Source organism: Neoarius graeffei, chromosome 26, assembly GCF_027579695.1.
Source record: "Neoarius graeffei isolate fNeoGra1 chromosome 26, fNeoGra1.pri, whole genome shotgun sequence".
In the NCBI taxonomy this organism is placed as follows: domain Eukaryota; kingdom Metazoa; phylum Chordata; class Actinopteri; order Siluriformes; family Ariidae; genus Neoarius; species Neoarius graeffei.
The window spans coordinates 3,708,153-3,721,167 of NC_083594.1; the positions used below are offsets into that span (position 1 = coordinate 3,708,153).

Genomic DNA, 13,015 nt, shown 5'->3' on the forward strand with positions numbered 1-13,015 from the left:
TTGGTCCCAAAGCTGCTTCTCTAACCATTAGGCCATGGCTTGTTAAAGCTATAACACTGGCTGAGGAAGAAAATATACATCACTCATCACTGCTAGCGTGTTGCTCAGTAAACAGTATCATGGAGGCAGCCATGTTTTTATCCCACTTTGGAACTCAGGCACATGGAGATTAAAAAAATGACAGAATTATGTGTTACTGATTTCCCACTTCTGAGGTAAAGTACTGTATATTACATCACAAACTAGAAGAAACCTTTATTTGTCACATGCACACTTCAAGCACAGTGAAATTCATCCTCTGCATTTAACCCATCTGAAGCAATGAACACACGCACAGCAGTGAGCAGCCACACGAGAGCACCAGAGGTTAATTACCTTACTTGGGGGAAACCCCACACAGACACAGGGAGAACATGCAAACTCCACACAGAAAGGCCCTTGCCGGCCACTGGGTTTGAACCCAGAACCTTCTTGCTGTGAGGCGATGGCGCTAACCACTACACCACCATGCTGCCCCGTGACTAAAAGAGCCTATGGTTTTCTAATATGCAAATGAACTAGTGGGAAGGAAGGGTGGACACTGATTGTGTTTGTGGGCGTGTCTAATTTGCATATTCATATAGATTCACTGATGAGGAAAGAAAGAAAAAAGAAAGCACAACTTTATTCATCACATACTTGTGAAATTTCCTCTCTGCATTTAACCCATCTCAAGTATTGAACACACACGTGAGCAATGAGCACATACACATACCCAGAGCAGTGGGCAGCCCGGGGAGCAGTTGGGAGTTAGGGCACCTCAGCCCAAGGCCATCCCATATTAACCTAACCTGCATGTCTTTGGACTGTGGGGGAAACCGGAGCACCCGGAGGAAACCCACGCAGACACAGGGAGAACATGCAAACTCCGCACAGAAAGGCCCTCACCGGCCGTTGGGTTTGAACCCAGAACCTTCTTGCTGTGAGGCGACCGTGAGGGTCTCATTCTCATTATCTGTAGCCGCTTTATCCTGTTCTACAGGGTCGCAGGCGAGCTGGAGCCTATCCCAGCTGACTACGGGGGAAAGACAGGGTACACCCTGGACAAGTCGCCAGGTCATCACAGGGCTGACACATAGACACAGACAACCATTCACAATCACATTCACACCTACGCTCAATTTAGGCTACGTTTACATTACGTTGAATCAGCAGATCATCAGATTAATGTTCTTAAAACGATTCGCGTTTACACTAAAACCGTTAGCCGTGCACACAGCAACGCCAATACGCGGATACGCTCGGCTCCGCAGGCATCCTGCGCTCCAAATCACTCCGCCCTGAACAGCGAGTGCCCTCAGGAGGGTGCGCACTCCGGCCCTGCGCAGCTCACACAGCGCGCGAGTGAAGTGCACAAGCCACGATTCGGGACTGAGCCGCTGTGTGTGTGATCCCAGCGCATATCACTTACTACTTGCAAGTGTGGAAGGATGGCAAGCCTAAAGACAATCATAACTACACAATGGGCAGTATTTGCATCAGTATTTGCAGTATTTTCATACTTTTATACTCTTTAATGAAAGGTGATACAAGGTGGAAGTCCGCGCCGTTTTTCAGCAGTCGCGTCACATGACCAACGCCAGCGAATCAGGAAGGTGGATGTCACAGTGACGTTGTCCAATGAGACGCCAGCTAGAGCTCAGCACAGCGTATCCGCGTATTTTGAATGTTTACACAGCACCGGATCAGACACGATCTGGATTGAATACGTGGACGCTGGCGGATTCCCGTTTCCAGGCATTTCCAGGCGGTTTAATGTAAACGGACAGTGCATCCGCGAAGAAAACGAGACAGATACGGTCTAGTGTAAACGTAGCCTTAGAGTCACCAGTTAACCTAACCTGCATGTCTTTGGACTGTGGGGGAAACCGGAGCACCCGGAGGAAACCCACGCGGACACGGGGAGAACATGCAAACTCTGCACAGAAAGGCCCTCGCCGGCCCCGGGGCTCGAACCCGGAACCTTCTTGCTGTGAGGCGACCGTGAGGGTCTCATTCTCATTATCTGTAGCCGCTTTATCCTGTTCTACAGGGTCGCAGGCAAGCTGGAGCCTATCCCAGCTGACTACGGGCGAAAGGCGGGGTTCACCCTGGACAAGTCGCCAGGTCATCACAGGGCTGACACATAGACACAGACAACCATTCACACTCACATTCACACCTACGCTCAATTTAGAGTCACCAGTTAACCTAACCTGCATGTCTTTGGACTGTGGGGGAAACCGGAGCACCCGGAGGAAACCCACGCGGACAACATGCAAACTCCGCACAGAAAGGCCCTCGCCGGCCACGGGGCTCGAACCCGGACCTTCTTGCTGTGAGGCGACAGCACTAACCAACTGTGCCAACTGTGAGGGTAATCCTAGCAAATTATTATTCACCAAACAAACCTCTGATGTTTCTGAAAATGAGTTTTTGGTGTCTTTAGTATTATATTAATATTATAGTCACCATGTAATGTAAATTTATTTTCTTGTCTTGAATTTCAGAGTGAAAATGGGATAGCAGGTTTTATTATTATTATGTCAAATTAAAAAGTGTAAAAATGAAAAGAAAGAAAGAAGGGAATAAACAGCTTTTTTTTAAACTCTGGTGTGGATGAGTGTCTAATTTTTTATGCCAAACATGATAAGGCATGAACCATACCACAGGGTGAAGAATCACAGGGGTGATGCATTTCTCTTTGCGTTCAGACCATAAAGTCAGAACGAAACGTTAATTCGTGACAGAAAGTACAAGTTTTAGCGAAATGATCACGTATAAACTTTGAATTTGTCAGGCGCAAATGCGATATTTCATGATTTTCCTTCCGGTTTCATGCCTCTCACCCCCCTCTCATTGTGCTGCAAATGGATCGCTCCGTTGCTGTGCTTCGCTCGTTTGCAGTCGGTCTCGCGCACTCACTGAGGGCTGAGGGAAGCTGAAGAGGAGGCGCGCGCGCTTTGTAGCTTAACGACTAGAAAAATAAAGTTGGGCAAAAATTAATGAATTAAAATAAATATTTATTTGTTTGGACGCATGGAAAAGAGCGTCTTCGAGGCTGTGAGGAATCAGGACGAGTCAGAGTAAGAGAAACAGCTGTTATTGACTGGCGTGGTTAATTTAAAGCGAATGTACGAGCTAGCACTGTTTACATATTAGCCAGCTAAGCTAGCAACTCTGATTAGTTAGCGAGCTTTAGATCCACAAAAGGGAGAAGAAGTGACAGTCGCTTTAAATCACATTTACACTTTAGATTTAAACTTCTCAAGCTCTTAGGAGTTGACAGATGGATTGAAAATGTAATAATTTTGTGTGTGTGTATATATAACAGACACACATTTTTATATATATATATATATATATATATATATATATATATATATATATAAAACAAAAGTCCTGTGCAGAAGTCTTAGGCACATGTAAAGAAATGCTGTAGACCAAAAAATGGCTTAAAAAGTAATGAAATTAAATGTTTCAACATTTAAATACTGTAATCAGTAATCCATAAATAAAGTCAATATTTGGTGTGAGACGACCCTTTGCTTTAAAATAACAATATTAGTCTGAGGTCCAGTGAGTGCAGTTTGATGCGGAAATGATCTGTAGGTTTTCCTGAGCATCTTCCAGAACCAGCCCCAGTTCTTCTGGACACTTTTTGACTGTCACACTCACTTCTTCATTTTGCACCAAAACCCAGCAGCCTTCATTATGTTTTCTTTTTTCATCTGAAAAGTGCTCTTTGTTTGGAATATGCTGCTCAGATACATTACATACTTTTTTCCATAACATGCAAATTTTTTTTTTTTTTTTCTGCAACATTTAAATTTGTGCTGGGAAATCTTTGGAACTCTAAAATGTTTTTATAATGTTTTGACTCAGTGTAGAAGTCATAAAATAGAAATATAATATGAGAGAAAGGGGAAAGAGCTTATGTCCATACACATTGTCTGTCGAGCGTTAAACTACAGGTTTTTCTTTATCATTTTAGTTGATGATTATTTGGAAACGCTCTTCCTCGTTCTGTGACCGAGCCCCATGAGATTATTTCCACAGAAATGTCACCCATCCTTCCTTCCGTGGAACAAACATTTATTTTCTTTTAAGATTCCCATCATCAAATATTTGTCTTGTGAGAGAAATAAAGTGAAACCTGGGTCAAATCCAAACACCTAATAATAATCCTAATGATGTGTAGTTCATGCGATAGTATAAGCTTATGTTATACTTCTGTAGGGATAAAGGAGCCGTTTGGGATTTCAGAAGAAGACAAAAACAAATGCACCTGTTTTACAAAATGGAGCAAGGAGTGAGTGATTTGGGACTTTGAGGAGAAAAAAAATGATTTTTCGCAGAGTTAGAAGATTGAAAAATGTGTAAATTTATAGCTAAAAACAATTCGAAATCTGTTCAGAGGTTACAAAACGGAGGTTAAAGGAAGTTAAAAGGTTAAAAATGCTCTGTAACTGAATGCTCACCACCACATCGAGCAGAGATGTAAACATGAACAAGTATCATTTTTATATTAATGCAATTTTTTATTGCATTTGAAATTGATTTCCACCTGAACACTTTTTAAAGTCTTGTTTAAAAATATAACTTGTTATTCTTTTGTAAAATAAATTGTACAGTTAAATAATTTAAATCTTTTGATTTCAGTGCATAAGAGCAAATCTTAAGAAAAAAAATGTCGGAGGGAAGGTGAAGGATGCATGAGGGACTTAAAATGTTAAATGATGATGATAAATCATTAGTAAGAGGAACTTAATTGTTTCTGCCATGTCTGGCTATTTATTTTTTTACTGGATGAAGGAACATTGATAAAAATGAGACAGATTGAGACTTTAATTATATGTTGTCAGACTGAGAGAGTTTTTAAAAATGGAATTATCAGTATACATATAAATAAAAGCAGCAGGGCTTTTTTTAGGGGTGTCAATAATTTTGCTACAGACTTTTAAGGAGGATGGTGCTTCATAATTTTGATAAAAGTTATGATAGTTTTCTCATCCTGTAAATCTTAATTCATGAAATATTTTCTGCCTGTCATCTAACCAGATTTTTTTTTTTTAAACAACTAAAGGCTCAATCCTGAGGAACACTGAGGAATTTCATTCAAAACTAAAGACGAAAAAAAACACCAAAAGACAAATTCAGTAAATTATTTAAATCCAGAAATCTCAGGATCACCAGGCTCTTCATTCTCTCAGCGTGTCACATTTTCTGACGTCTCCCTGCGCATGCAAATGGCGTGTTGTCTGAAGGATGAGCTCCTGTGTTCCATCTGCCTGAGCATTTACCAAGACCCGGTGAGTTTCGGCTGCGAGCACTACTTCTGCCGTAAGTGCATCACGGAGCACTGGAGCAGGCAGGAGCACCACGGCACGCGCGACTGCCCCGAGTGCAGGAGGACCTTCACTGACCCGTTGCTCTCGCCCAGCCTCAAGCTCTCCAACATCGTGGAGAGGTACTCTGCCTTCCCGCTTGACGCCATCCTCAACGCCCAGAGGAACACGTACCCGTGTAAGGACCACGAGAAGGTCAAGCTGTTCTGCCTCAGCGACAAGAGCCTGGTGTGCTTCTTTTGCGATGAGCCTGCTTTACACGAGCAGCACCAGGTCACCACCATCGACGAGGCTTATGAGGAAATACAGGTCAGGTTCTTTTTTTTTTTTTTTAAAAGACTTAGATAACGTTATGGTGTTCTGGATATTTAGACGTTCACTGTGGATTTATTCTTCATCATGTAATGATGATCACGAAGTGTTGAGTTACAATCAGGGGGAAACTGCGGTTCTTCAAACAATTAGCGAATCATTAATCAGTCGAACACGGCCATACACACTGAATCTTATTTCACCTGAGTAACATCACCCGTGAGAACTGGAGTGTCATGACTTTAAAGAACTCCACAATTACAGTCTTTGTTTTCTCATAAATCTCTTTGATCTAACTCTAAACCAGACCACACACCCGAAAAGCTCGCAGTGATCCCACTTTGCTCACATTTTCCCTGAATGTTTATCACATAGGGGGAAAAATATTAATCTTGCAGAGCCTCCTTTTTCACACATGGATTACTGAGTTAGACGGAGTGTTGGTGCTTTAACTGTGGATTTCTGTTTTCAAAACCAGAGGTAGGTTTCCCAAAAGCCTCATTGCTAAGAGGGTCTTAACTAGGAGAGAGAGCGTTCATTGTCCTGCTCACTCTACCATTTAATGACAATCTTTGTGCTGCGATGCTTTTGGGAAACCAGAGCCAGAATCATATTGTTTTTGAACAAACAGAAATCACCTACATTTCGGTGTTTTGTGCTCCGCTGTAAAGAAAACGCGTCTATGATGGACGAAACAAGCAGGGGTGGGTTTCCCAAAAGCCTCTTAACGCTAAGAGCATCGTAACTAGGAGAGAGGGAGTTTGTGATGTTCGCTGTACTATTTAACAATAATCTTTGTGCTGTGATGCTTTTGAGAAACTCTGGACAGCTTAGTTGAAATAGATGGAGTTCTGTGTAGACGTTTAGATTGAGTGAAAGGATGTCATCTTTCGTCTGTTCCCTTCAGGGATAATGTCCCTCCGTCTCCTCCTGTCCTCCGTATCTTCTGTAGCGCCAACTGTCCTCATGTCCTTCTTCACCACATCCGTACAGCTCATCTTCATCTTTTCCTTCTACCTGGCAACTCATTTCCAGTGTTGTTCTCCCAGTATACCCTGGATCTCTCCTCTGTACGCGTCCAAACTATCTCAATCTCACCTCTCTCACTGTCTCCAAGCTGTCCTACATGTCCTGTCCCTCTAATATACTCCTTTCTAATCCTGTCCAACTTTTTCACCTCCAGTGAACACCTCAACATCTTCGACTCTACTCACTCTAGTTCAGTTCAGCCTCCTGTCTTTGTCAGTGCTTCAAGTCTAAGGAGATGTGTTTTTTTTTTTTTTTTCCCCCTCCAAATCGAATCCTGTCGTATTGCCAAATATTGAATGGCTGCCTTAAAGCGGATACGCAGAGCCATGGCCTCACTTTGGTTTATAAATGCCTTGAAACCTCAAGAATGGCACAGGAATAGTTTTAAGTGTTAACAATAAATCTAATATTGTAATTTTTACGATTAAAGTGATTTTTATATAGGTACCGGTCTGAGTGAATGACCTTGACGTCCGTAATGTCGCAGCAGGAAGTCTATCGGTCTCATCGCCATTTCCGCTATACTAAAACACAGAGCTGACTGCAACGCCGATCCTCCATTTTGAGCTAATTTATCGCCATGCCATGTAGATGTGTTGCTGGCGGGTGCAGCAACAAGACAGAAGCTGGATTTATGTTGCATCCATGGTCCAAGAATGTTCAAACTGCAAAGATTTGGACACGTTTTGCGAGAAGTTCATGGGCACATTGGGCGGCTACTAGGGCTGTAACGATATGCGTATCAAAATCGCGATGCGCAGAGCCACGATCCGTATCGCGATACAAGAAGGCAGAATCGCGGTACACCCTTTCAAACTTCTCCTCAGCCCAAAAACAGAGGCGCTTCCAAACTTCAATTTATGAATACTTTACTTTTTATTTAAATTACATTTTAAACTTACTTAAATTACTTTTTTTTTTTTATATCTATTAGTAAGTCGTTTTTTCGCCGACCTGCGACAATCTTCTGCGAGTCACGCAACGTCCACACTCGCCACTGGCAGAGCATTCATTTCTTTTAAGCGGTCGCCATTCTGGTTGCGACGCGGGGAGCGAATCTGTAAACAAGCAGCTCATTGGCTGGCTAGGTGTGCCACAAGCCAATCACAATCACTTGACCGGAAAGGCATGCAGTGTTGCCAGATTGGGCGGGTTTAGGTGCTTTTTGGCTGGTTTTGAACATATTTTGGGGTGGAAAACGTTAGCAATATCTGGCAACACTGAAGGCATGTCTGCTTGGGCGGATTTTGACACGCGAGCAATGTTTCACCATAAAAATTCCGTAATTTCCATCTGTTTTCCGCGATCACAGAAAATCATTGGCCCTATGAGAGTGAGACAGTGAGAGAGCCCCCCCCCAAAAGAAATCTTAACGGATTTACACGATTTGGAAAAATGACTTTTTCAGAACCGAAAAAAACAGAGCTTCCGGCTCAACAGTATTATTTTGAGAAATAAAACAATCTTTGGATATACAGTTGTTCATTTTTGCATACATATTACTCATTCTCTGCAGTGGTCTGAATTATTTGTTATTAAATAGTTAATGTAAGTAAGTAAATGTTAATAAGCCAAATTTACTACTTTAAAAACATTTTTAAAAAAAATCGTGGGCGTATCGAATCGTGGGTCAAAAATCGCGATACGAATCGAATCGTGAGTTGGGTGTATCGTTACAGCCCTAGTGGCTACGAAGTGGTCTCTCCTCTGCTCTGCACATTTTACTGAAGACTCATACGAGACTCCTGATCTGTTGAGGAGCGTCGGCTATAAGAGGGTGCAGTACCAACAATTAAAGAAAACTCCAAGAAAAGGAAAGTATTTATTTATTTTATTTATTTTTTTAAAAGGAAAGTGAGTTCAGTTGCACCAGTCCTCCCGGAGTGAGCCGAGGGTTGTTGGTAAAACATGGGATGGGACATATAGCTCGGGCAGTGACCTCCCTGCAGTTGTTGCTAAAACCGGTGACACCCGGTTCCATCCTGGGTTTTAGTAATTGCCTGAGCCCAGCAGTAATGGCGGAGTACACAGTATGAGAAGTGAATGAGTGGAGCAGCCGTCTGATTTCTAAACTGGATATCGCTGCCATCTCGCCCTTGCATGGAAGAAGTGAATGAACAGAGAACTGAACAAACAACTGAAAGTCAGATTGTTTAAAAAACAATCGGCCTTCAAGAAGCGAGAACACAGACGAGTAAGCTCGGAGACTCATTTGGATTAAAAAAACAAAAACAAAAAAACCCCACGTTGTTTACCTGCATTTAGATTAATCCATGTAACTTGTATTGTGTGTTTAAGTTAGCAGTATAAGATTATTTAATTTGCTTCAGAATGTGATTGTCTCAGTTCATCTGATTATTTAATGAGCCTTTTACGTTTTATCAGTGAAAATGCATGCATGTACATGTATGTTGCGTAAGTTATAACACCCATCCTGTTTTAATGAAGGTCAACCCACAATCAATGAAGTCAAATCAGTCTTAGTTGAGCAAGTCGGTAACACTATTTCTTACTTTCACCATAAATTTTTATTTATATGACTTTGGTCTGTAGCTGTAAAAGGCCTCGGCCTTTAAACCGGTTCCTGCTGTGATGTCACGCACTCAGGGCTGGCTGGCTCAGCGGGGCAGCTCCAATGCCAACTTTGCAGTCGATTTTAACTCTCAAAAAATAGATATTTTTTTATTCCCATTTATGCGGCATACAAGAGTCAAGGATGGAGATACTATCCACTCAAATTTATTTAAAAATAAAGGCTCTGGGGGCGTCGTCGCTCAGGTGGATAAGGTGCCATGCCATAAATCTGGGGGCCCGGGTTCGATTCCGACCCGAGGTCATTTCTCGATCCCTCCCTGTCTCTCTCTCCCGCTCATTTCCTGTCTCTACACTGTCTTATCTAATAAAGGTGAAAAAAGCCCCAAAAAATCTTTAAAAAAAAAAAAGGCTCTGCGTATCTCCTTTAAAAATCGAAATCGCATGTGGAAGCCTAAAGTTTGTACCCCTAATGTGTAGGTCACATGGTACAACATCTACGCTGATTGGTCACAGCAAATTAGGAGGAGTAGTGACAAGATCGTGGTTTTGATACCTTAATTTTTGACATGGTTTCTGCTCTCAGTCCAGGTCTAAGGTGGGTTTGGATTGATCATAATTAGTAACTCTGTACATGTCCTCATGTCCTTGGTTTAAGTGAAGTAGAACGAATTCAGCTCCTTCCTGGCCTCCTTGTATTGAGTGGTGCTCTCACTTGTCGCACTGGTTGTGCCACAGAAGTAAAGTTTGATAAGATCTGATGCTCTTCTTATAAAAAGTTCACCAAGAGAAATCCGAGACGACAATAGATGAAGCTGAAACCTCGGGTGTGTTGACTCATTTAATAAACGTATGTACCCAGGTGTAGGTTTACCATTCACCAAAAAAACAAAAACAAAGCCTCCTTTTCCACTTATTCATCTTAGAAGTGAAGTATAGACCTTGTCTGTTCCTTCAAGATTGTTGATTTGGAAAATTAAGATTCACTTTTGCAGTGTGGTAGCAGTCGTGGGAGAACTTTTAATCATCAGGTCTGTTAAACATCATCTCATCTCATTATCGCTAGCCGCTTTATCCTGTAGGATTTTATATATATCGGAGTCTTGTGTATATTTTTCAATTTATTATATGGTGTGGTGGTTCAGTGACTGTCATGAAGGTTAAACTGACGGTGAAGCTCAGTTGACGTTTCCAACCTTCTCATTTTTTTTTCGATGTAATCAGAACCTTGCAAAACACAGTAATGTATCAGGTGCTGTTGTTTTGTACGAACGTCTAGGTGTGTTTGCCTCTATGTCGTTTAAATGATGAGGCACACGGCTGGATGAAGCGTTTCAAATTAAATACGTGACCTGGATTACAGTGTAGTAAAACTAAATTGGTGAAACTATCACCAAGATGAAAGGTGTCATGATTAAAGAAAATGAGGCGTGCTTATCAGCGTTGGGTGATACGATTAAAATAACGTCAGGATATTTAAAGAATTACAAAATAGTAATACGAGTCAACAATGCGTTTATATAATGCCTGCGGAAAATATAACGCTGGAAATAAAAATGAGCTACGAAACGTTAAGAATGTTAGCTAAGATCTGAGGTGGCGTGAATGTGAACATTAATAAAGGCTAAAGATACTTTAATTTCTTGTCCTAGCTATCTATCGACTGTTGAAAGTTGTCTTTTGACGTGCCAATGATCCTCCATCCAAATACTAAAGTGTTTCAATGCAGTCAGTGTCGTGAAGTCACTGTATACGCATCACTCAGGCCCTGTCCATGTTTACAGGTTTGTTTTATTTTTTTATTTCTTTGGAAAACCTTTTGTTTTTGGTCTTCCGTCCATATGAATATGGAGGTTTGGGTCAATTCCAAAAATGTCTTGAAAGGTGGAGAAATTTGAGAACGCCATTTTCAGTTTCCATGTAGACAGGGGCTTAGCCAGGATTGGGAAGGTTGGGAGTGTTTTTCTGAAAGTAGGGAGTGTAACTTGTACCCTGTCCACACTAGGGATTTTGTACCGATACGAAACTACTTTCGTACCGCAACACCTGTCCACACTAGCAACTATACCGGTACTGTAGCGGTATAACTGTATCGGTACGAAACCCACAAATGTATGGGTTTCGTACCGGTACAGTATCGGTACTGTAGCACTTCGCGTAGTGTGGACAGATGAAGCGGCTCTGTATCGATACAAATATAATGCGCAGAGTCACACACCTCAATCGATGTCTTCGCTGAATAAAACAGTGAAGAACGGAGATTCGTTTGTTTCTTTCTCAACTGCCTCGCACGTTTTATACAATTCCACTGAATAAATGACCACCAGAAATACAGACTGTACATTGACAACAAAAAGCGCACACACGTTGTTTCATCCGCCATATATTCTCGGAAGGAAGTTACTCGGTAACCACGGAAACATTTCGCGCACTCGCATTTCAACTACCGTGAAAGAAAACCGCAAACATTTCTCACTAGTCTGGACAGATGCACTAAACTGTACCGGTATACTTTGTATCGATACGGTTATACCACTTTCGTACCGGTATAAGTGTGAACACAGCTTTGGTCGCATCGGGAGTGGGGAGTGTATTTGGGGGGGACCTGCTGCACGGCTCACTAGCTAAGCCTATGATCAGCTACTTGGTTATGCAGTATGTTTGCAGATTAACTTTTTCTTTGCTAATACACTTGTGCCAAGGAGATGGAATATGAATCTGGACTGCGGACACAGATTTTGGACAAAACTCAAGCATTACCTTAAGCAGAAGTTCAACCTCACTGTCAGTCTGCACTAATTAATCCTTACATTCTTAATTTTTCGTGTTTTGTCATGTTTTTGCCTTTACGGCTCAGTACGTCACTCTATATAGACACTAGCCTGGCAAGCCAGACTAAATGTGAATATTTAGTCTGGCCTCGCTCGTAGACGTTTCCGAAGCGGGTAGGAGGAACAAACCGCTGTCTTTCAAACTGTCTCTGTGCGTATAGGCCAACACTCTGACCAATCAGCGCAACAGTGACTGTGACGTAGTCAGAGCGACAGAAAGCAGTGGGGGAGGCCTTGAAATTAAATAATTTTTCAAAATGCATATTAATTAATAAACAGGTTCTAGATATTAAGAAGTTTGGAGAGAATGACCACAAGTTTGGAGTCTGTACCACATACACTTTTTTTTTCCAAGTGTTTTTCAAGGGTTTGCTTAAACTGTTTTTGAGAGTTTTTATTTAGTGGTGTTTGGTGAAATAATTTCCCTTAAATTTAAAATAACGGGAAAATAAGAAACAATCAAAAAGTAATGTTTCAAAGCTGTTTATTAATTCTTCGTACTCACAAACTAGCCCCATCCTTTTGGCTGCGAGCGGAGCCAGCTGGTAGATCAGACTTTTGCCATAGCCGGTCGGCAAAACAGCGAAAACGTCCTTCTTGAAAAGGAATGAGCGGAGAGCCTCTTCCTGCTCATGTTTCAACGAAAACTCCAAGTCTAATTCTTCTAAAACTGATTCCAAAGCGGAGTCAAACGCGCGCTGTTCACTAGCCGTAGCCATCTTTCCTGTTGCGCTTTCTCCAGCGTTGCGCAGCCTTGTCGTCACTCCTGCAAAAGCCCGCCCAAAGAATCCAAACAAAAACCCTGCGTTGTGATTGGCGGGCACGATTTGATGCCCGGGGTGTTTTTGTTTATATGGTGCGAGGCGAGACCCATTCGCTAGGCAAAAAATATTTTTGGCCGCTAGGCGGGTGGGTCTAGTTTACTAGGCTATATAGACACGAGTG

The 13,015-nt window shown here is 42.0% G+C and overlaps 1 protein-coding gene across 1 annotated transcript in view; it reads left to right on the plus strand.

The window, feature by feature from the left end:
* Positions 1-2,957: 2,957 nt before the first annotated feature.
* The window catches only part of trim62.1 (tripartite motif containing 62, tandem duplicate 1), a 70,949-nt gene continuing 60,891 nt past the window's right edge, over positions 2,958-13,015 (plus strand). Inside the window, exons 1-2 of the mRNA XM_060909752.1 lie at positions 2,958-3,104; positions 5,105-5,675. Of these exons, the coding sequence (XP_060765735.1) occupies positions 5,262-5,675 (414 nt within the window). The 5' untranslated portion in view covers positions 2,958-3,104; positions 5,105-5,261. The remainder of the gene's footprint in view (positions 3,105-5,104; positions 5,676-13,015) is intronic.